The sequence below is a fragment of the Typopeltis vanoorti genome, chromosome 2, assembly GCF_054136105.1.
Source record: "Typopeltis vanoorti isolate ZY-2024b chromosome 2, IOZ_Tvanoo_1.0, whole genome shotgun sequence".
NCBI classification, from domain to species: Eukaryota; Metazoa; Arthropoda; class Arachnida; order Uropygi; family Thelyphonidae; genus Typopeltis; species Typopeltis vanoorti.
Window position 1 is genome coordinate 7,501,244 of NC_143550.1, and position 26,551 is coordinate 7,527,794.

General features: G+C 35.2%; 1 protein-coding gene across 2 annotated transcripts in view; it reads right to left on the reverse strand.

Moving 5' to 3' along the window:
• Positions 1-26,551, reverse strand: part of LOC150108803 (microtubule-associated protein RP/EB family member 1-like) — a 154,910-nt gene that overhangs the window by 51,592 nt on the left and 76,767 nt on the right. For both annotated transcript variants that reach the window (XM_090403351.1, XM_090403342.1), the window contains exon 4: positions 12,887-12,993. In XM_090403351.1, the coding sequence (XP_090259477.1) occupies positions 12,887-12,993 (107 nt within the window). The remainder of the gene's footprint in view (positions 1-12,886; positions 12,994-26,551) is intronic.

Below are 26,551 nucleotides of genomic sequence, written 5' to 3' on the forward strand. Positions count from 1 at the left end.
CTTCACCAAGCTTTTCTTCCACAATTCTTCTCAACCGTTTCTCAAGTATACTTGCATAGATCTTGCCAGGAACACTCAGTAGGGAAATACCTCTGTAATTCTCACATTCAGTTTTATTTCCCTTTTTATATATGGGTACTATGAGAGCTCTACTCCAATCATCGGGAATTCGTCCCTCTGTCCAGGCTTTCTGAACTATGCAGTGCAGCCACTGTAAGACTCTTATACCACCATACTTCAGCATTTCTGGTCGAATATCATCTACTCCTGCTGCCTTTCCACATTTCAAGCCTTTGATGGCTTTTTCTACTTCAAGTATGGATATGTATTCCTGACTGCATGCCTGGTCAGTGTTTTTTATCACTGTGCTGTCATCACTGCTTGTTTCATTTAGCAGTTTTTCAAAGTAATTACTCCATACTTCAAGGATATCTTTTTCTCCTGTTTTCATTTCACCTTTATCATCTCTAATTCCTTTTACAGCACTCTTTCCTCCATTCCTAAGCTTCTTCAACAACCTCCAGAATATTTTGCCACCTTCTTGATATTTATTTTCTATATTCTTGCCAAAGTCCTCCCATGACTTTTGTTTAGCTAGTTTTACACACTGTTTAGCTTTCTTACATTTGTCTCTGTATTCTGTAAGAGTAAAAGCCGACTTATTTGCCAGGAACTTTTGATATGCTTTCTTCTTTTCCTTCACTGCCTCTTTAACTTCCTGTGTCCACCAGGGAGTTCTGATTTTTTTATCTTTGCACACAACCTCACCACATGCCTCTCTGGCAGAATCAATCAATGTTTCCTTCAGAGTTTGCCACTGAATCTCCAAGGTTTGATTCCTGTTCTCAAACTCTTTCATTTTCTTTTCAATAATATTTCTGTATTTTAGTCTACAGTTTACATCTGAGAGCTGCTCAACTTTTATTCGCTTTAAAACTTTCTTACATGTTATTCTTTTCAATATGAAATTCAATTTTATCCTGCTCAAGACTAAATAGTGATCACTTCCAATTTCAAATCCTCTGTACACTCTGGTGTCCTGCACCAGGGAGAAAACATCACTATCAACAATAACATAGTCAATGAGACTTTTCTTATTCCTAGCCTCTTCTCTCCATGTGAATTTGTGCACATTTTTATGTTGGAACATGGTGTTAGTAATAACCAGGTTTGATTCCTGTTCTCAAACTCTTTCATTTTCTTTTCAATAATATTTCTGTATTTTAGTCTACAGTTTACATCTGAGAGCTGCTCAACTTTTATTCGCTTTAAAACTTTCTTACATGTTATTCTTTTCAATATGAAATTCAATTTTATCCTGCTAAAGACTAAATAGTGATCACTTCCAATTTCAAATCCTCTGTACACTCTGGTGTCCTGCACCAGGGAGAAAACATCACTATCAACAATAACATAGTCAATGAGACTTTTCTTATTCCTAGCCTCTTCTCTCCATGTGAATTTGTGCACATTTTTATGTTTGAACATGGTGTTAGTAATAACCAGTCCATGTCCTGAGCAGAAATCCAACAGATATTTGCCATTATTATTAGCTTTGCTCTTCTCTCCAAATTTTCCCAAAATATTTTTGTATGTCTCACAATCATTTCCTACTCTACTATTTAGATCCCCAACAAGGACCAACTTTTCCTTTTTCATTGTGTCAGTTGCTTTTTCTAAAGCCTCAAAAAATTCCTCCACTTCTACCTTAGTAGAACCTTCTGTGGGACCATAGGCACAAATAAGTCTCATTGTCCAGTTCCCCATTCTCATATTTGCCCACATTACTCTACTTGAGACTGACTGCCATTCAAGAAGATTAGCCTCGTATTTTGTGTTGAATACTATGGCTACTCCTTCTTTTCCTTGATTGTTATTGCCTGAATATAACAATTTGTATTTATTGCTCAGAAAGATCTCACCAGTTTTGGTCTTTTTTGTTTCAGTCACCCCTATTATGTCAATCTGGTACTTATCTAATTCCTCAGCTAGCTCCATTTCTTTGCCATTCAGGCTTCTTACGTTGATAGTACCGATCTTTAACTCTGGTGATGTTGAGTTGGGGTTTGTTTTCAGATTTGTTCCAGTAGTTGACTTATCGCTGTTCGCCCTGGTTCCCTGGCGAAAACAACGGGGGCCTTGTTTAACCGGGCGACGCCCCAGCCGGCATGAAATTTTGTCATGTTGTACAATCATTTTTTATTTTGGTTTAACCAATAAGAATACAATTTGGTCGGCTAAATCCCAAATTGCCAGCCCATCCTCGTTCGTTCAGTATCAAAGTAGATACCCAACAGGGTGCACCACGAGAAGGTGAGGATTGGACATTAGGTCAGAAGCCCTGGTCGGTTCTCCGCATTCCTTTAAAGGCTATGTGGAGGTCTCCTCTCAGTTATACAGCTTTGACCCTTAAGCAATTGGTCTGCAATTTCTGCAGTCTCTTTTGTCTCCTTTCTTGTATATTGGATGATCTTTCCAGTTCTCCAGTCATCTGGGATCTCTCTAGCAAATTATACTTTACAAAATCAATAGCCTTTATTGTTCTTCCTATTCTTATTACTGGAATGGTTCTCGCACAAAGGGAATGTTCTCCAAACAAGATAAAGCACCTCACTATTATTTATTTATTTTTGCAGTGAGTAGGATTTTGCACAATTAGTAGAACCCTTCATAGAGTTCTCAGAAAAGTTAGGAGCAAATAGATGGAATCACATTCAGAATCAAATCTTTTTTTACTTTGAGACAAATAGCTTCTGGAAAAGCTGAAAAATAATCATGGGCACATAACAGGAATCTAAGGTTTATAGATCTGGAAAAGGCACACGACAAGGTGCCAAAAGAAAAGCTGTCAGTTCAAAATGCCAGTTATATGGTATAAACAGATTATTGAGCATGCAAGTACACACATACAAATATATATCAATTATATACAAATGATAATACAGCAATCCCATGATGATCTCTCAGGGGACCCTGTAACCCCTAGAGAGTGCGTCCCCTGGTTGGCGGATAGGGGAGCCCACCATGTGGGTGTGTGTGTACATGCGCGTGCGTATATATATATATATATATATATATATATATATATATATATATATATATATGTGTATATATGGTGGGGTGGTCCGAATATACTGAATAAGGACTCGTGGACCAACAGGGCCATAAGGGGCAATCATCTTGATTGTAAGGGAAGTGGCACTGCCATGGAACCCTAGCTGGATCTATCCTCTCCTTCTTCTACTTTGAGGAAGACCCACTTACTTTAATCTTTCCTATAAGGCCTTATCAGCCAACTCTTCTTACTTTATGACCCTTATGCTATTAGAGTACTCGAGGGATGGGGTCTTTTCATTTCTGGCCTTACAACTATGCCCTCTCTATAAACCTTACTATATTTCTTCTATAATCTACTCTTTCCCCTTCATTATACCATATTTCTCCTATGGGTTTAAATTTGGGAGAAGGCTAGTTCAGAAGCCTTAAGGTAGCAGCCCTACCACTGAACTATTCCATCGTCAGGCTAGTCCTCTGACATGGAGAACATAATCCTACTTGTAAGCTGACAGAAAAAGATAATCGGATTGAATCTATGGGAAACGACCCTGGAATGGAAAAGGGAAAACGAAAATGGAAACGACAAAATATAATACACACAGCAAAATGGAATGTAAGAGGAATAGCATATAAAGAAATAGAATTAAACCAATTACTAAATGAAAGAAATTTTAAAATAGCAGTAATCACTGAAACAAAAAAGAAATTAAAAGGAACTATGAGAACTGAAAATTTTAATGTGATATGCAGTGGAGTCGACAGAGACCAAAGAGCACAAGCAGGAGTCATGATTTGGATACATAACTCCCTTTCAAAACCGTTAAAACATTATAAATTAGGGAATGAAAGAATAATAGAATAATTATTCTTATTATTCTAGAATAAAAATAGATAGAGGCTATTTAACAATAATTGGTTTATATGCCCCAGAAGAAGGAAGAGAACAGGATAATATTGATTTTTATAATCAGCTACAAACCATATATAATAAAATAAATAAAAATGACTACATAATTTTAGCAGGAGACTTAAATGCAAGAATTGGAAACACGAAAATTAATAATAATATAGGAATACATGGAGAACACACACTAAACAGAAATGGTAAAAAATTGATTGACTTTGTAGTTTATAATAACCTAAAAATAATGAATTCCTTCTATAAACATAAAGACATACATAAATATACTTGGGCAGCAAGAGGATGGAAATCAATATTAGATTACTTCATATTAAAGGAAAAGACATCAAAATTTTCACTAGATGTTAGAGTTCACAGAGGATATGAAATAAGCAGTGACCACTTCCTTGTTAAAATAAAATTAAGATTACCACCTAAATGGCTACAAGTAACAAGAACAGAAAGAAAAATTGAAACATTTGTTTATAAAACTAGACTATTGAATGACACAAATGTACAATGGTTATATGAACAAAGAATTAACCAATATCTAGATAAAATAAAACAAAATGAAGAAATAGAAAGGCTTAATATAAAAATGATACTAAATGCAGCAGCAAATGAAAGCTTAGGAAAGACCAAAAAATTCAATAAAAGAAAAAACTGAAGATCTGGGATGATACAATCAAAGAAATAATTAAAAAGAAAAAAGAAGCCTATCACAAATGGTTAAGCAGTAAAAGATTAGAAGATGAAATAGAATATAAAAGAATAAGAGCCATAGCTAAAAGAGAAGTCAGAAAAAGACAGAGAATCATGGAATAAATTTGTTTCTAATTTAGAACATGATTTATATAAAATAAGACCCAATGTATATAAGATTTTGAAACACCTAAATACAGATACCAAAGAAAACAAAATGAAACACTGAATTAAAATTAGAAGAATTTCTAAATTACTACACAGAACTGTGGACAGACAAATATTTTAAAAAAGACAACTGGCAAACAATTAATGAAAACTGAAGAATTAGAAATCAGCCTGAAAGAAACAAGAAACGGAAAATCACCTGGAGAAGATAAGCTAGGTTCAGAACTATATAAATACGCAGGAACAAGATTAAAAAAAAAAAAGACTCTTATTATTTTTAAATAAAATTTACTCAACTGGTATCCCCCCAATAGAATGGAAAAAAGCAATTGTGATTCCTATCTTAAAGAAAGGTAATAGAGATGACCCTAAAAACTATAGAGGTATCAGTATACTAAATTCCTGTTAGACAATATATAGCAGAATCTTAAATAACAAACTAATGAAATATTCTGAAAACTTTATTCTAGAGGTACAGAATGGATTTAGAAAAGGACGATCATGTATAGACCCAGCCTTTTGCCTAAAATTATTATTAGAGAAAAGAAGAGAATATAATTTGGAAACACATATTGCATTTATTGACTTTGAAAAAGCATTTGACAACGTTAAAAGAAACATATTATTTAACATATTAAAAGAAAGACAAATACCAAATTATATCCTAAAAGCTATCACAAGTATATATGAAAATAATCAAATACAAATAAGATTAAATCACGAGCTATCATATACAAGAGAGATAAACCAAGGGGTCTGACAGGGATGTCCCCTCTCAGCAACTCTTTTTAATATCTACTTAAATGAAATAATAATAAAATGGAGTAAAAATTTACACCAAGGAATTAAACTTTCACCTACAGTTAACTTAAACACTCTCCTCTTTGCAGATGACCAAATAATAATTACAAATTCTGAAGATAACTTGCAGAAAGCTATTTTAAATCTAAATGAGATATCCAAAGATTATGGTATGATAATATCAACAGAAAAATCAAAAACTACAGCCTTTATAAAGGACAAGATCCAGCAAGAACTAAAATAGTAATAGATAACAAGATCTTAGAACAGGTGAATTCATTTAACTACCTAGGATGTTTGATCACATATGAAAATGAAAAAGATATAAACGTAAAAATTGCAAAATATTTAAAAATAACAGGTGTAATTAACTCTATATTTAAACCAAACCTAGTTCAAAAACAAACCACGCTAAAAGTATACAATACATTAGCCTTACCGGTCTTAATGTATGGAAGCGAAATCTGGACAATAAAACAAAAAGACAAACAAAGATTAACAACAGTAGAAATGAAGTTTATGAGAAAAACTGCAAAGTATACCGTATTTGATCACAAAAGAAACGAAGATATTATGAAAGAATTAAACCAAGAACCAGTAATAGAAAAAATTAAAAAATATAAACATAAATGGATGGAACATATTCAAAGAATGAAAACAGAAAGATTACCAAAACAAGCCTTAAAGTAAAAGTCATTAGGAAAAAGAAAACCAGGACGTCCTCTTAAACGATTCAACGATGACTTCTAAGGCCGGAACAGGCCATGCTAGGCCTAAATCCTTGATAATACGTATGATGATGATACAAATGATACATACAGTAAAACTACTTTTTTTACACTTTTCAGGGGACTGATGGAAAAAAGTGTAAATAGCAAGAAATGTAAAAAAAATTAAAAAAAGGGCTAAAAGATGACGTACTGCTAGTATGCGAGTCTACATACTTGATTACAAAATTTAATAACTGAAAATAAATGAATTTACAATTACTTACATTTATCTATTTAAAAAAATCTTTAATTGTCGATTGATTTTTCTTTTCTTTTCTTTCTTTTTTTTTTTTTTGACATAGCGCCAGATTGCTTTGCATTGAGTTCAATGCTTGACCTGTTTTTTACTATCGTGTTCAAAGTGTACACAGAGAGTCGAAGATCTTTTGCTGAATGCACAAGTGTTCCGGCATGCCAATCTACACGTTGCAGAATTGCCATCTTTTCTGCTACCGAAATACATTTTCTGTCTTTTTTCTCAATGTTACTAGATAATCCACCACCGCAATTTGAAAGCAACTTTCACACGCTAAATTACGTAGCAGAAATTCTGCAATATCAATTTGTACTGTGACTGAAAAATCACGGTATCGCTCATCATTACATTACTGCTGCAAGCATGCAGGTCAACATGATGGCGGAAATGAAACTACAGCCGAAAGCAATGCCATCTGGGAACAGAAATGTGCAGATTTACGCAGAAGATTCGAAAATCAGTATTGCCGCAAATCACGGGAAATAACATCCACATCAAGTTGTTAATGGTGGGAAAACAATATATCGTAAGAATAGGCATTAAGACGGGACCAATGGAAAATAACGTAAATTGCAGGAACGTAAAAACGGGGTTTTACTGTATTTAGCAATACAGCAATCCGTTGATTAGTGGGTCATTTTTTTTTGATACCCAAATTCGATTAGTGTGCCTATATACATCTTAAAAATAAATGCTACAGATTTTTAAAATTTTCAATCTATACAACTTTTTTTGGCTAACTATTTTAAAAAATCACTCACGAGGATGAAATAATTTAGTTACCGATTTGAAACATTTTACAGAGTTATTTTTTAATGGCATACTACATCATTTCAATGTACACTATGTTCCAACTTTACCGCCAAAATTTATGTCGTCTGCTTTACAAAGCATTTTGCTGATCATATCTAGTGCAATTGTTTTCCGTAATTTTTTATTTTAAATTACTTTCCTAACCTTTAATCATGAATAAAAGAATTAGTGAGCAAAAAATAGAAGTGTGAAATAATAAAACTTGAGTCCAGAGCAAAGATAGGACAAGAACACAAAAATGGGTGAATCAACTGCTGAATACAAAGAGAAAGGTAAGGCTGCTTCAAGTTCATCATGCATGCATACGAAATCAAAGTATTATAATAATAGAACTAGAGACACTTCTTTTTACATGGATCCCGCTAAACACTGGCCTTATTAAATCAAAAGCATTGTCTCTTTGCAACCTGGAAAGAAAGGGCTATCAATGATGGAAAAGAAGAAGAATTCCACGTTAGTGCCAGGTGATTTGAGCGTTTCAAAAAGAGAAATAGTGTACATAATGTTCTAATCACAGGTGAAGCTGCAAGTGCAGATAAGGAAATATCCAGAGATTTTGAAGAAAACTGTGTAAGAAAGGGACTATTGTGATCAACAAATATTTAATGTCAATGAAACCGGCCTTTTTTTGGAAGGGAATGCCTTCAAAGACTTTTCTAGCCAAATCAGAGAAATCTCAGCCTGATTATAAAGTTGCAAAGTTGAATGAAATTACTGCTAGCAACATGCGAGCCATTTGGTAGCACATTCTTCCACATTGTGCAAATGATTTCAGAGGTTTTTCAAATTAATCTAATTAATTAAATCTCATTCTGAGAAATTCAGTGATTCCGACCTACTAAATTTAGATGCACAGCGGGAAGATCCTGAAGAATACGAAGAAAATTTAATCACTGACAAGCCCAAAGAGGTTTCACAGAAACAATTTGAAAATAGTTTTCGTACAATCGAAATTTTTAAGCAATATTTCTTAGAGACTCCCTGGTGAAGAGAGAAGCAGTAAAATTGCAGAAGAGGCAATAGGGCCATACCGTCAGTTGTAAGAAAAAAAAGAAACAGAATGCTCGCCAAACTACGTTAGCTCAATTCTTTGTTAAGAAGCAGAATAATAAATTTATATTCTGAATATGTTTTATTGTCTTTCAGCTTCATGGTTTTCCTTTAACTAGGCCCTGAGACATATCCTAATACTTTTATAAAAAAAAATAAAGGGTCAAAAAAGAAATCTGAGGAACGAATTACACATTTTCCCATAGGTTATTATATTCGATTAGTGCTTTTTCGATTAATGTGCCTGTTTTAAAGAACACATTAGGCACATTAATCGAGGGATTGCTGAATATCGTCTCAATGAGTTGTAAGTCAGAAGTTAGAATTAAAGGCAGGACAGAATGAGTGTTTAATATTAAAAAATGTGTGAAACAAGCATACACATTATCTTAACTGTTATTCATCATTTACATGAATATCATGAAAGTAAGTAGCATTAACCTGAAGGACCTGAAAACCAAATCACAACAAGCAACACTAAACTGGACAGAATTGTTCGGACTCTCCCAGGACAGACAGAAGTGGAAAGAGTTCGTTCGGTCTCATCATCATCCACAAAGATGATGGAAGAGAGGAGAAGAAGCATTAAACTTGATATCAAAATTGAAGATGTTAATCTCAACTCTTTACTTTATGCAGATATTACACTATACTCCTAAATAAATCCAGTACCTGTCTGCAGGATTCCTTAATTAAATTGAATAACTGCTGTAATCAATTTGGTATAGAAATCAGAAATAAAAATATGAAGAGTATGAAAACAGGCAAGAATGTTAAAAAAAAACTGAATCCTGAATGGAGAACTTATAGAATAACAAAACATTTCGGCTATTTATGCGCAATTTTTAGCAGATTGCAATTAAATATGGACACAGACAACAGAATTAGCAAAGTTGGTATGGCAAAGTCGGTTGAATAAATTTATATGGAATAAGAGAAATGAATAAAAACACTAGACTAGCTGTATACAAGACAGTGTTCAAACCAAACTCATGGATATGAGAGCTGAGTTAGAAATGAAACACTTAAAGACTAGAGACTACAGATATGAGTGTTCTGAGAAAGATTACGAGAAGGTGCAGGTGATATCAATAACAGAATTGTGTTAAAAATTAAAATATTAGGAAGAAACTTGATAGTTAGCATTCAGGCGTGTGTGAAGAACTAAGCTCAGGTATTACCTCACTTCAGCAAAACAAGTGTGTTTTTGTCAGGATGGCAGGAAAAAAAGATCCAGAGGAAGACTGAAATATAAGATCTGATAATATTGGAATTTTGACAGATAGATTAATGATTAATTTGGAATAAAACTGTTGTTACATCATTACTAACTTCCTATCATTTTTATATAGTATAATCTTTATTCTGTATTATAATAAATTGAAAATGTAAAATTAATGTTTAATTTCAAAGTGTTAATTTAACTTTTCACTTTTCTGAAATCTTTGTAATAAACTAAACATATACAGTCGTAACATTAAAATTAGTTTTTTACTTCATGGATAAAGAATCTTTGAAACACAAAATGAGCTGTTAGCCACACAAACTTCATAATATTTAATTAAATTCTGAATTAAAGAAATACTGTATATTGTGCAAACTGCAGTTTTCATGTTTAGTTTCTGACAATCCTATGATTTTGTTCTATTTCCCATGACATTTCTTCTATTCACTGCCATTTCCTGGTATTTCAAATCAATATGTTTCTGTATTGAGGGGCACGGAAGCGCTCTTTTCCCCTAAATTCACTGCAGTGAACCTTGCACTACAACTAAGTATTTTTCTTATCACAGGCAATTCACTATTGGCAAGAATTTATTTATTATCTAGTACGAAAGGTAGGAATAAGAGCATGAAAACTCTAAAAATAAGTAGAAAGATGGTACCTCAGCTATTTTAGATACAATGATTAGTGAAGATGCCAAAATTAACTAGCTTATTAAATCTATTTATATGGAGTATGAGAGAAGTTGTTGTTATTATTACTAATAATAATTTCTACCACCATCATCTACACTAATGCCATCTATTGCCCACTGCCACTAGTATTTTCACAGACAATCACAAACATCCATGCTCACAGCGGGATTCAAACCTGCAGCCTTTTGGCTGGAGAGCAGATACTCTAACCACTCAGCCAACCAGGCCGGTAAATCAGCCTGAACTCTAAACTAGAGGTCTGGCTGATTTACAAGAGTTTTAAAACCCATCTTAACTCAGATTGAAGAGAGTTGGGTTAGAAATAAAACAGGTGATTGAAATCTAGAGACTACAAACATCAGGCCTGTGAAAAATTAGGGAAGTTAGTAAACACCATTTATTATAATCACATGAAAAATGAAGATCTGAAGGAAATGATATGGTAACATTTAAGGCCCTGTGACGAGAGCTAGTGTATATGGTAATGGCCATGCAAACAGTTGGAGGAAAAGCTACCAAGTAAAAAGACCCAAAGGATATCCAAGATTTAAGCAGATTGATGCAGTTAGTGGTGCCTTAGAAAACCAAAATGTTAGATGTGAATTGTTAACGTGATAAACAGATTAATTTAAAAAAAAGATGAGAATGCAGTTAAATTACATACCATGTCAGTTCTTCAATGTGTTCGTAGAATTCCATGTAATGAAAGTACCACAAAGACTTATTTTTTGTATTCTGCCTCTAATACCATTTTTCCTTTATGGGGAAAAATGGTGTTAGGAGCATAACAGTCAAAGCTTATACAGTTCACTGTATAAGCTTTGACTGTACACTGAAAACTTTGTACGTACACCGAAAAAATTAATTGCAAATAAAATAAACCCAATAAAAATGTTACTAGCATTTTAACATCTCAATTCCCAAATTTTGCTGTAACAATATAGTAATAGAGCCTGAGTAGCTCAGTGGATGTGACGTTTGCACACCACGGCGCTTGACCGTACAAAGGAAGACTTCTTGGTTTCAAATCTAGTCAGCAACTAGAAGACATTTTTCTAAGCCTTTTTTTTTGACCGGTTCCCGAGTTAGTCGATCTCTGCCAAGGGCAAGCGGATTTTTTTCCTCCCGGAAACTTGAGTTTTTCATCCCATGAACTAAAGAAAATCTCCCGTAGAACCAACATTATTTCAGACATTAAATACGACTGGTAGGTTTAGGGACCACGAGATGGCGGCACTTGTTGAGCTGTCTCTCTTCACTGCGTGCCACTTAAATAGAGATAGCCATGAGCCAGCTATCTCTGATTGGGAACCAGTGGAGATTGAACTGCCCACTCAGTCTCCAAAAGTTAGATAGGGCTAAAACGGCCTCGCCTACTCCCTTTATACGGAAATAAAAAGGTGTTAGCTGAACAAAATTTTTTAGATACAGGAGAAAACATACTTTGAAAGAAATGGATGGCACACATTGCAAGACTCATGGACAAAAGTTAAAACTGAGTGGGATGAACAAGCTCAGGATAGAAATAGACGGAGAGAATTGGATACATATAGCCAGAAGTGGCTATAAAAAAGGTGAAAGAGGAACTTGGATTATTATAACCAGGACCCTTACTTATGTTTGCAAGACTGTTGTTTGAAAATATGCTAACACTAAGCAGGCACTATTTTTCTGCCTCTAAATTCAAGGAAAAAACTTTTTTTTATGATTTAAATTCAATTCTACTGGCTTTTACCAACCTGATGCTGTATTAAACACTTATCAAGAAATGTACACAATCCTGGGAGAACAGCATGATGCACTTTTAGAGCAATATATGTGGGTATATATACACTGGAGAGAGAGGGGTTTGTTTTGTACATTCTTCCATAGTTCACAATACTCAGCCTGGTAGCATTTTTCTTTTCATTCATATATACACTATTATATGTAGTCTAGTGATGACATTTCTCTCCCTTCAATGTAATCTGATCCCTACAACCTGCAAGAAAGCCTCCGTAGCTCAGTTGGTATAGACAAACCCCTTTGGTCGGAAAGACCTGGGTTTGATTCCCATCCAAGACGAGGAACTTTATCTGGTCTCTTTGACTAAAGGCGAGTTAGCTAGTCTCATATGAAGGTAGGGTTTCTCACCCCCCACCCGGAAACTCGGGTTTTTAGACCCACAGAACAGGCAAACCGGTCCCTGTGAACACATGCATCTAGACAGGACTAACCACCTTATCCTCGAAGCAGTCGCGGTTTCAAATTGTAATAGACCATGCCTAATGCAAATGCAATGGGCCACTAGGGCCTGATATGGGAAAGGAGGAGGAGGACAACCTGTAAGATTCAACTAACTTTTAAAGGTTGCAAAAATTATCTGCTAAGTTATTTCAAGGAACAAAACTTGAAAGATATTTTAATGAATTCTATATATACATAATGAAATTAATAAATTACAGTTACCTTATCACAACCGACTTTCTTAAAGGATGCCTGCAACAATTTGAAGTTCTGTATAAATTCATGTTCCAGATTTGTTCGAAATTTAACTTTCTTAACTGAGATACAGCCTGTAAAGATACATCCAGATCAGTCAGAAATTATGAATATCCATATATATTACAGTCAGCCTGACTTATGCTGGGATCATGTTCTGAAGATCTCATCATAAGTCAGAATGGAGAATATATATATATATATATATATATATATATATATATATATATATATATATTCTCCAATGCCATTTATTCTTAATTCAATGGTTGCTTTTTTTTTCCATATCACTAGAAGAAATGACTTGTTTGATGAGATTTTCACAAAGAAATGACTACTTTAAAAAAAAAAAAAGACATTGTACAGTGGTCATCATTAGACATTATGACCAAGTGTTATCTTATACTTCAGTATAAGATAACATGCTTATCAAGAGCAGGAATGGGCTTGCCACAAATCGTGGCATATACTAACCAAACTATGTAGATGTGGAGGGGTCTGTTTCAGGACATATTAGAAACTGATAATTAAGAGGAATTCTATATTTGATTGGTACATTATTGTATTTTAACTAATAATAAACAGAATCTGCATTTATTAACACCTTGGTACCAGGCGAAACCCCCCCCCAAAAAGCATCTGCACCTATTTAAACATACCCCCCAAACACACACACACACACACACACACTGTACAGTTGCGAGCCAAACAAAGTGCAGTAGATGCCTCATGCACCAAGGATTGACTATACTAATATTTAATTGTAATTTTAAAATTTCCTAACTCAGGTAGTAAAAATAATACTTGCAGATTATACCAAAGTGCTCATTTGTATAAATTCATAGACCACCAGAGAGTCAAGCACATCAAGGGAGGCCATACTCGGCCACACCAGCTGTTATACCTTCTCTTAATAATGAGTCAATGGATACACTCACTGTCTTCCTCTGCAAAATGAAGTAATGCTATCAGCAAAGAAGATTAACCATGACGTATTTTTGGACCACAAAAGGCATGGTCCTTATATAGTTTATTTAACTTATGGGAGGTTAAACCTATAAAACATTAGTACCACAGACAGGCTAATGGTTGGATGACCAGGAGACCAAACATGGAAATTTTTTTGGCAATTTCATGCCACTTCAATAAGAAAGGTGGTGGTCTGACAACTGGGTGATGAAATTCATTTAACACCTACAGACATTCGCATTCATACCAGCAATAACATTTGAACTCAGAGCATGGAGTGGAGTGTTAGCCACATGGGCTGGCAAATTGTAGCATACTATAACGAGTATGTTCTGAACCACCTGAAGCTAGAAGAGATGACCTAATGCCACAGTGGAACAACTGAAACTCAGGTTTTTCACCCCACATACAGGCAAATCAACCATGAGAACATGCATAATTTACAGACGATACATACTAGTGGTGGTGGGCAGTAGATGGAGCTGTGTGTTGATGCCATGTAGTTGAAGGATTAAGTAAAGGAGATGCTGAGTTGTAATGAAGTAGTGTGACAGCTCCAAGGACTCATCATGGGAGGGCACACTACTTCACTACAAACCAGCAAAAATAGAAGTTAAGGAGGATTCTAGATCTGAAGGAGATGGTTTGTTTGAGGCTATCTAGTGTGAGACAGAGACCAACAGGACAAAACATATAGTTGTTGGTTATGGACCTGGCAGTTCCAAGAAAGAAGTGCAAGACATACAGTTGTAAATAAGCACAATGAATGCAGATTGAGTAATTATCATGGAAGACTTCAACTATAGGGATATAGATTGAAAGGAGAAAGAGGCACATGGCATGATGGAAATGGAATTTATACAGTTACTAAGGGATAGTTATCTGAAACAGCATCAGAAAATCCATCTATAACTACAGTAGAAACTCTAATTCCGATCAGGGAAAGTGGCCATGCAGTCTTGTTCTGGGAGGATGCTCAACGTGTGGAATCCTTAGTCAAGAAAGAGTTTGTGTTAGAACTACAGAGATAGCAACTATGACAAAATTAGGTGGTGGCTTGGAGCAGTGCCATTGCATAAGAAGCTACAAGGAATGAATGTCATTTCATTCATTCCTTGTAGTGTCAATGACAAGTGCATAGGAAGTGGTCAGGAATTGTTTGAGAGAAGCAGTATTGGACTGCATACGCAGGTTTGGAAGAGGATAAACAGAGAAATTATCAATGTAAATAAAGCAGTGGGATTGGATGGTATGCTAGCTTAATTGATACAAGAACGTGCAAGAGAACTGGCAGTGTCAATGACAAAGTTGTTCCATCCTAGTCTCACTCTGGAAAAGTTCCAAGGGAGTGGAAAGAGGGTAAGAGAGCTCCGTTACATAAAGGCAACACCAAGACAAAGATGCAACAAATTCCAGGCCAATTAGTATCTGCCTTAGTAATTTATTCATATTTTATAATCAAGTGAGAGTGAAAATAGATAAAGTAAATGGTTACACCATGATAATGCTGGACTTTGCAGTATTTTGACAGAACACTTCATGGACTATATTACATATGCTGGAGCAAATGGGAACGGGTAGGGAGTGGCTAAGACTTCAAAAGGGTGGTGTATGGTGGAGTACCAAGGGTTCTATACTAGGGTCACTTCTCTTTAATTTGTATATTAATGATATAAAGGAAGTTTTAAGGGAGAGTATCTGGAAATAGCAATAATTGATAGAGATGATGTAAATAGCTTACAGGATAGATTAAATAAAATGGCAATGTGGGCAAAGGACAATAGTTGCCAATTTAATTCTGCAAAATGTGAGGTAATGCACTTTGGGATGAAAAGATTACATACTTTGAATCATAATGATGGTAATGGATTACAGGAAATTCATGAAGGCAGGAATCTTGGGATGGTGGTGGACAGATTTGAAGTTGAATACATATTGCAAGCATTGGCAAAATCACTCAAAGGATTATTCAAGTGGTGAACACATTAACAAGTAAAGATAGGAATGATATTATCCTTCTTTATAAAGTTTTGATTTGGAAGCATCTTAACTGTGCACAGATTTGGTCACCTGGATTTCTTGGGGATCAGGAGGTGGTGGAGAAGATACAGAGACAAGTCACCAAGCTGGTGACAGGTCAATGGAATGTCCCTGAAAGAATAGACTGAAGGTGTGTGGATTGCAGAATTTAGTTGACAAGCAGATGAGAGGGGGACATGACAAACTTACAAGTTAAAGGATTTCTATAAGATTGGCACAAAAGAAATTTTTCATTACATGAGAAGTGGGAGGAGAATAAGAGTTCATCCCTGAAAATTGTGTAGGAGTTTGGTTAGTAAAGGTGTGAGGACTAGGTTCTTTGCTTGAAGAGCAGTGAATAAGTGAAATGGATTGCCAGAGGTAGTTATCAGTGCCCCAATGGCAAATAAGATAGGTATAGAAAGTTATAATTTACTGTTGTCCAGAATCAGAAATGATGGTATATCTGCCGATTAAATTAAAAGATGGATAGCAGTCATGGGAAAGCACTGTTAAACCTGACAAAAATTATGAAAAATAGAGGTGTGATTAAGGTCACGAAAGCAAGAATTGTCAAGGCAATGATATTTCCAGTAGTGATGTATGGATGTGAAAGCCGAATTAAGAAGAAAAACAGAAAGTAAAAGGATGCTAAAGAGTCAAAGCTGTATAACTGAGAGGAGACCTACACATAGCCTTTAAAAGGAATGCAGAGAACCGACGAGGGCTTCTGACCTAATGTCCAATCCTCAACTCATGGTGCACCTGTTAGATATCTATCTGGATACTGAACGAAAGAGCAGGGGCTGACAATTTGGAATTTAGCTGACCAAAATTGTATTCTTATTTGGCTTAAACTACAATATAAAATGATGGTACTACATGACAGAATTTCATGCCAGCTGGGGCACCACCCAGTTAAACAAGCCCCCCCCCCCCTGTTTTTGCCAGGGAACCAGAGCAAACAGCGAAAAGTCAGTAACTGGAACAAATCCTAAAACCCACCCCAACTCAACATCACCAGAGTTCAAGATCAGTACTGTCAACATAAGAAGCCTGAATGGCAAAGAAAAGGAGCTAGCTGATGAAATGCATAAGTACCAGTTTTGATGTTAGATGATGAAAGAAATAAATTCTGAAAATTGAGCGAATTCAAATCGAAGGCAAAAATCGATGTTAAAAACATATATTTATTTTTCTTAATAATGGTTTTTGTCCAAAGATCGTGAGTCAAGTATTTAATAGTTTATTTTGTAAAAGAAAATAGGCCTGCGCATCAAATATAGTTGTGATCTCGGGGAATTCTCGAAACTCTCAAGGACTGTGACGTCAGTCTCAAGTGATACAAATTCCCATTCCTAGTAATTAATACTTATAAATAGTAAAATTGCGACATAACATGCTTTGTGTCTCAGGTATTACTGTCAGTGTTCTGATTAATTTAATAACAATGATATTTTGTATTTATTAAATTACCCCACATAATGAGTAAAAAGTCAAGTTAGAAAACCACATTCTTAAGTTATTTTAATTATTATTATTATTTGACACCTCCAGGGAGTCCTAAGACTCATCGAGAGAGGACAACTACTTTACAACTCTCCGTCTCCACCACTCAACCTCATCCACACCAACGCCATCTACTATCCACCATCACCACTATTATTTGCACAGACAATCACCAACATCCATGCCCACGGCAGGATTCGAACCAGCAGCCTTTTGACTGGAGAGTGGATACACTAACCACTCGGCCAACCACCGATAAGCATAGTAGCAAAGACACCAAACCAACAACAGAAACATCTATTTCTGCAGTCTTCTTTCAAATGTAAAAAGTGCATCTAAACACCGTTCATCAGGTATTAACAGTGAGTGGTTTAAAAAATTCCATTGGTTAGTGGTGAAAGATAATGGAATGATGTGTTCCACTTATACGAAATACAAAAAGAGACGACCCACAAACAAGGAAGTGACTTGGGTAACTATGCCATGCACAAAGCAAGTTACACACTGATTCTTGTTCAGATATAATTGAAAAATGTATACTAGAAGAAACTGGAATAGGGCAAATGAAAAATCAATTTCAATTTTGAATAACTTGCAGAGAGAGATGCTTTTCTGGGAGCTTTAAGATCTGTATATTGGTTGGTGAAAAATGAGTTACCACATACTACATTATTTGAGAAAAATTGCTTGAGCATTGCAAAGCTATGGGCTGTTCCTATTTAGAACAACTTAACGTTGGCAAAAATGCACATTATACCTCAGAAAGAATAATGCAAGAGTTGACTGATATTTTAGCATCAGAAATTAGATCTGAAGTACTGAAAAATATACATTCTGCCAATTATTTCAGTGTTTTATGTGATGAAACTACAGACACCTCAGTTTTAAAACAGCTGATTGTGTACATTAAAATGTTTGTCAACTTAGAAAAGAGGTCAGGGTTAGGTTTTTTTATCAACTTGCAATATCATTGATGGCAAAGCAGAGACTATAACTAACAAAGTAATTGAAACCCTTGACAGTCTAGGCTTAAAAACTTGTAATCTGATGGGCCTAGGATCTAATGGAGCAGCTTTCATGATTGGAAAGCAAAAGGGAGTTGCAAAACTGCTCAATAGATAAAACAGATGGATTCATGGTCAACTATCATTGTGTAAACCACTGACCGGCTCTTGCTAGTGCCCAAGCAGCTGCTGAAGTGCCTTATTTAGTCATGTTTAATGATATCTTATGGCAATTGTTTTTCTTCTTCCAAAATTCCTCAGTCAGGATGGCTGGTTTAACCCAAATCCAAAATATACTGAACAGTCCTCAGATTAAACTTAAAATAGCTAGTGACACTAGATGGTTGTCTCATGATTCTGCAATACAGTCTCTAAGAGAATGCATGGTGAGTGTTATAGCTGCATTGGAAAGAGAGGCCACCGAACAAAATGATATCACAGCTGAAGGTTTAAGTAAATATATCAGAACATACAATTTCGTAGCCTCACTAATGATGCTTTCAGATGTGTTGCTGCATTTATCTAACTTGTCTAGATCATGGCAAAGGCAAGATGTTGATTTAACTGAAATAGAGCCAGAAAACTATCTATCATGGAATTGAAAGACACTTCTGGCAGTCATTTTCAAAATCTTCATCAGCATCTTTCAGGTGAATGGTCAGACCTTCACATTAATTATTAAGATTCTAATGCTATTATGTTTAAGACTACAATATATGATAAATACATAGGCACAGTTATTAAAAACCTAGAAGCAAGATTTCCAGATATGCCAATCATTTCCAGCTTTTCAAGACTTTTCAATGCAGAAAGTCATGATCAACATAAGGCTTCTGAGATTCTTTTTGATTATTATTCTAGAAATGGAAGTCCTGCAGTTTTAAACTGTGAAAATACAAAACTAGAATGGGCAGTTGCATCAAAAATGATTAATGGACAGTCATACAAAAATCTAGATCCAAGTGTCTTTTCCAAATTTAGCAAAACTAGCTGCTGTTGGACTGGCCATAACCCAGAGAAAGGGGCTTCTCTGCATGATAAAGGATAAAAACCTGTATGAGGAATCATATTAGTCAGAACACTCTAAATAATCTGATGCTAATTTCACTGGAGGGAACAGATCCAATAGATTTTAATTACAATAAATCTGGTGACAATTGGGCTTCTAAGAAGAAGAGAAGAATTAATGTATAGAATTTTAAGCTGCGAGCATTAAAAGGTTTTTCATTACTTAATGAGAAAATAAGAAAAATCCTAGCCTTGTTTGTTATAATTACTATATAAAATATTATCCTTGAATAATTTCTAATAAAATTACTATTTTAATTTGTTATGAAAAAGGGTCTTTCTTAACTCATCCAAATTTTTGTACACCTGGCTAATGCTTCATTCCACAAGGCTGGTAAAAATTTCTGGAGAGAACACTGAACACAATGTTCCAATATAAAAATGTGCACAAATTCACATGGAAAGAAGAGGAAAGAAATAAGGAAAGTCTCATTGACTATGTTACTGTCGATAGTGATGTTTCCTCCCAGATGCAGGACACCAGAGTGTACAGAGGATTTGAAATTGGAAGTGATCACCATTTAGTCTTGAGCAGAATAAAACTGAATTTCACATTGAAAAGAAGAATATGTAAGAAAGGTTTAAAGCGAATAAAAGTCGAACAGCTCGTAGATGTGACCTGTAGACTAAAATACATAAACATTATTCAAGACTAAATGGAAGAGTTTGGGAACAGGAACCAAACCTTGGAGATTCAGTGGCAAGCCCTGAAGAAAACAATGACTGATTCAGCCAGAGAGGCACGTCATGAGGTTGTCCGCAGGGATATAAAAAAAAATCAAAACTCCTTCTGCACAAAACTTTTATAGTTTCTGTATTCGCTTTGAAATGATGTTCGTTTTAATATCCACTTAATTTTGCATCACTGAAATAAAGCCATTGGTTCTTTATTTTAGTAAATACTTTATGCACCGACCGAGAGTTCGTGTTCAGAAAATACACCTCTAGAATGCTTAAAGTTCCCTAATACTCTCTTAGGTTTCTGCCTAGTCTCTGATGAAAATCAATGACAATCACGGAAAATTGTCAGGCTAGTGAAACCTATCAAAATGGACCAATAGAAGGCAACATACGGGTGTTTTTAGCATTTGTGCTTTTCCTGTAACGTAAGATGTCTAATGCGTTATTGTAAACGAATGTATTAACTCTTTATAGCAGTGGGCTTTTGCTTTCGTAACCTTTCTTGCTTATTCTATTGTGTATAATGTTTTTCCACCATTTACTAGTCATATGCCTATGAACACTTGAAAATTTATTTGTTAAGACTGCGCCACCGGTATTTTTATATCGGCATCTCAGTAATATGTCCGGTAGATCTCTCTCTTACTAGTATAAATTCCTTCAATAAAATTTACATAAACAGTCGTGGTTTCTCAAGTACTTATAAACTACGCTTTTAATGCCTTAGTTGTTTTCCGCTCACAGATCTGACTTTATTTAGGAACAGTGCATCGTAAAATAAAAGATCAGGCAGCACCCTATTGACATATAATCAAAACATTTATTTACATTAATAACAAATTACATTAATTAAACGATAGGGAGGTAACTCTCTCTACCTATCCGTTAGACTTTTAGCATAAAGAAACAAACTTTCCTTTTTCAATACTAAATAACTATACAATATAATTACTCAATTACTTCTCAGCTTATTAAATCAAATTATTGAAACTCTAATTTACTCACGAAGAGGTTAGCTAACTATGCTAAGTTATTTCACAAATCTTATGACAATTATTAAAATATCAGAGGACTCGCTTATAGATACTTCTTATTACTATTTCTTATCAGTCCATCTATAAAGTATCTCCTAGATTACAAAAGGAATGTACAACAAAAGATGGAACAAACTTACAGAGGCTCTGTCACACACACACACACTCATCCAAAGGTCTTGCACTAAAGTCCCTATGCTTTTCCTTTCATCTCAGGCCTTAGGCATCCGTCTTGCTTCAGGGGGCATCTCATCAGGATATTGGCAGGCTTTGGACTGCAATCTCAAAATAGCTCGAATAGCTCAGGCAAAATGTTTCAGCATACGGGCAAATTCTCAGGAGCTTGACGTTTGCTCTGCAGCTATTGGCTTCGGTTGATCTCCTGCGGGAAAAAGACATCCGATAGGCACTTGGCTCGGGTATTTACATTGGCTGTTCTCTTGTCATTCCCAATCTTCTCCTCTGGCACGGGTTCGCCATAATGTCTGGTCTTCTGAATCCTACTCCAGGTATTTCTGCATCTAACTGCCGACCTCGAAAACTGCTGCTTGCCTCTGATTGCCGACGATGATGTTCGACTTTTCATTTCACGTTCTCTAGGACCTTGCACGAAGGGTTATAACTCCCGAAGAATTCGGCATGACTCCTTGATCTTCTGTTAAGACCGACCCGTTCTTAACCAATGTTAAGATAAGTTAATCCTATCTTGTCAGGCAGTGGAAACTTGTCTGAACTTTGCTGATCTATCAGACACTGACTTTGAAGTTGTTTATACGCAGAGCTCTTAAGCAACTTTCTGATACACTTAAATCGTAAACAACTTTCTTATGCCCTTACATAGAGCTATTATACAAAGTTCCAGTGGCAAAGCATTGCCATTGTTTTTGACATTAGAGAAATTTTTGTTAAAGCAGTATGTACAGTCAATTTCCATAGGGTTATTTACAATAATATTTAGCAAAAAACATATAGAAACAAAGAAGGTTATTTTTGTAACATTCTCATGGGACTTGACATCTGTAAAAATCAATGTAAAGTGCTTTGGTATTTCCAAGCTACATCGAGTTTTGCATTCCTATTAGGTTCGGCTAGTGCAACTCGTAGTATGGTGGACATATGTATTCCCGCAAGCTCTCTGGTCAATTTTCGCATGAAACTTTTATAGTTTCTGTATTTGGCTTTGAAATTATGTTGGATTTAATATCCACTCAATTTATATCAAAACTCCATGGTGGTCATAGGGTTAAAGAGGCAGTGAATGAAAAGAAGAAAGCATATCAAAAATTCTATCTAATAAATCAGCTTGTCTCTTAGAGAATATAGAGACAAATGCAAGAAAGCTAAACACTGTGTAAAACTAGCTAAACAAAAGTCATGAGAAGACTTTGGTAAGAATATAGAAAATAAATATCAAGGTGGCGGCAAGATATTCTGGGGTTGTTGAAGAAACTCAGAAATGAAGGAAAGAGTGCTGTAAAAGGAATTAGAGATGATAAAAGTGACATGAAAACTGGAGAAAAAGATATCCTTGATGTATGGAGTAATTACTAAATGAAAGAATATTGACCAGGCATGTAATCAAGAATAGATATCCATACTTGAAGTAGAAAACGCCATCAAAAGCCTGAAATGTGGAAAGGCAGGAGTAGATGATATTCAATCAGAAATGCTCAAGTATGGAGGTATAAAAATCTTACAATGGCTGCACTGCATAATTCAGAAGGCCTGGACAGAGGGATGAATTCTGGATGACTGGAGTAGTGCTCTCATAGTACCCATATATAAAAAGGGAAATAAAACTGAATGTGAGAATTACAGAGGTATTTCTCTGAATGTTCCGGGTAAGATTTATGCCAGTATATTTCAGAAACAGTTGAGAAGGATTGAAAAAGAGAAGCTTAGTGAAGAACAAGCTGGATTCGAGCCAAATAGAGAGCTATCAGGATCAGATTTTCACTTTATGACAAATAGTTGAGAAATTATGGGAAAATAACAAAAATCTGTATTTAAGTTTTGTAGTTCTGGTAAAGGCATATGACAAGGTGCCAAGAGAGAAGCTATTCTAAACACTTCAGTTATATGGTGTCAATGGGCATTATATCAAGCAATACTTAGTCTTTATTTGAGTTGTAAGTCAGCAGTTACAATTGATAGAAATACAGGAAGATGGTTTAATGTTAAATCTGGTGTCAGACAAGGATGTACATTATCCCCTCTCTTATTCATTATCTATATGGATCATGGTGAGTTTTGACTCTATGGAGATACTCTATATAATAATAATGTGTGTGGGAAAAAATCTTTCATGTCAGAGGCTCCTTAATTTTTTTTTTTTTTTTTTTTTTTTTTTGTGGTTGCAGAAAAGATTGACATTTACATTCCAAGCTTGGTATGAGACCACCATCTTGCTTACTTAAGGCTTAAAGTGGCTTGAGAAAATAGTGTTTGCCTCTTTAGGGTTGGGTTTATGGATTATGTAAAAAAAAAAAAATCTAATTAATAGAACTACGGAAGAAAAAAAAAATTCTTAGCCTACCGAAGTATACTAATCCTAAATCAATTTGCTTTACTAGCACAGATAATAAATAATGTGTTAGCCATATGATTCACCAAATGAACCCTATAGGATAGCTATCAGAAAAGTCTAATAATCATATAAAAAGAGGACTGGAATATGCTAGTGTTAGCAAGGAAGTTCATGGTTTAACTGAGAAGTTTTCTTTAAGTTTCTCTCATCAGAGGCAAGAATGATTCTGTTTCTCTTTTACAGGTAAGTAATATGTTGTAAACCACCCAGCCATGGAAACATTCTTATAGACTGGTGAGACCTCAATAAATGTGTCAAAACCAGTATTGGTAGTGGCCCTTCCCATAATGCATAGCATTATGCATGTCCGTAAGGATATGTGCATTGCATTATGGAATACTAAGGCAATTGATGTGAAGTCATTAGCCTCTATATACAAGTAGCCCAGTCGTGAATGTACTTCATGCACAAACTTTGCTTTCATTTTACACAAATTATTGACTCTAACTGTGTTACGAATAACTCTTAATTTCCCCATGTTTCAACCTTCATATTAAGGTCATCATCTGGAGTATACACAAATATATATATATATATATATATATGGAGACAAGTTAAATTACATTTCACACAGTATGCTGAAGAGAGAATGATTTGATCAACGGTTATTCTACTGGCCTGACCTCTAGTGAAAATAAAATAAATTACAATAAATAAATGAAATAAATTAACTTCATCAAAGCTATATTCTATTTAAGACAACATCAGAGAAACATTCTTTCATATAGATAGTTTTATTATAGTAAAAATGATGTCTTAATTTCACATGACACTGTTATATTAGATTTAGGATCCTGGATTACCTATAGTCCTATTTATGATTAACTCTTAGGGAGAAAGGTTAAGTGGGTAGAATATGTGCCTTTCATATTCTTTGGAATTTTAGACCATCATTATTAAGATTAGGCTGATTGATAAGAATCTCACAGGCCTCCTTAATGTTGAAAGTTTATTTTTCACTTGGTTAGACTATAATAAATTTAGTTTAATCCTTCATCCAAGTGTGAGCAAACAAAGTTTGCGCCTGAAAGTATCTTCAGGACTGGGTTAAGGTGGTACAACACGGGCAACTCGTGGAGCAAGCTAACATCACTCCTATCTCAGTATCTCCCATAATGCAAAACACATCTCCTAGCAGATATGTATAATGTTATGCATTCCCTTAATGCATAACATTATACATCCACTGTTATGTCTTCGTATTATTATTAGTTATATTATTTACTTATCTTATTTATTCTCAGCTATTCCGTTGCCGACAAATTTATATTCTTTTAAGTCGGCTGCGCCAGCCAGCAACTGAATTCTGACACACAATTTAAAACTACTGAAAAACAATATAGGGATCAAGTGGTTTGCAGTCGTGGTCCCCCTTTTTTAGTTACTAATGGATTCCCCTACTAATTATGCATGGTCCGAAATTTAACAAGTGGTATCTCAATTCTCAGAACAATGACAGACTCGTGGTTTGAATTAAAGAAATACATTTATTTAGACAAATACATATATACACATTAGTTAGAAATTCCAATTCTAAAGAAGCTGAACTTCCCCCCCTTTTAAGTTAATGTATCCAAAAGGTTTACTCTAAAATCTTATATTAGCAATCTCATACTCTGCGGCATACTTCTATTCTTTTCGAAAGAGGTTTACCTCTTCACTGATTTATACGTTGGCATGGCTAACCAACGGCTCTTTTCTGGAACTCTGGCCGCATTCCTCAGTTATGGCTACGGTCGACACGGCATGTACAGCAACGGGAGAATGTTGCCGGGGACGTTCAGGCTCAGTTAATTCTTACAGAGTGCTCAGTTCCCATATATAGGAATAATGCATATACATAGATATATTCTACAATCCTAGTATGGAGCATATCAGACGTACTAAATCTTGCAAAGTTAACATGGGACAATATTCTCTCTTATGCTCAGGCTTTATCCTCCCCCAAAATTCAGTTAATATTCAAATTTAAGTTTAACACAATGATATAAATGTTACTTCCAACATAAACAGTCCAAAACTTTGGTTCCCAGCTCAGCTTAAGCTTAGGGTGTCACTTGTTCTTTAGACGTAGACAGAAATGTCCAAAAGAAAACAGTTCTTTAGATACAAAATGGAAGTTGACTATATGGAGCTCCTTAACGTTCTGTTCTTATACCCTCTTTGGTTATTATTCAATTTTAATACAAAAGCTTGCACCTTACCGTTCTTGCTCTTCTGGTAGTTGTTGGAATTTCCTTAACTAGACTTTTGGGTTTCCTCACTGTATATTTCTTATGGCGTCTGCGGCATACTTCTATTCTTTTCGAAAGAGGTTCACCTCTTTGCTGATTTATACGTTGGCATGGCTAACCAATGGCTCTTTTCTGGAACTCTGGCCGCATTCCTCAGTTATGGCTACGGTCGACGCGGCACGTACAGCAACGGGAGAATGTTGTCGGGCACGGCGGCAAGCTTCACAGAAATCCCGCACACTTGGATCAGGATCCAGGAACAGAAAAATAAGAGAGCGAATTGAATTCCGTGCCAAAACCTATATAGCTAATGTGAGCACCCTCTCTTGATGACTGCGTCATGCACATAGCGGCGGCCGATTGGTCACCACAGCTCCGAACTGTTTTTGACATGGCTCAATACATATATCATCTTATATACATCTTTCAGCATTTATACATAATTTTCCTTTGTTAAATAATCCACAAACATTATCTATTTAAATTATGGGTCTCTCAAAAATTACTTAATATCTACTAGAAAAATG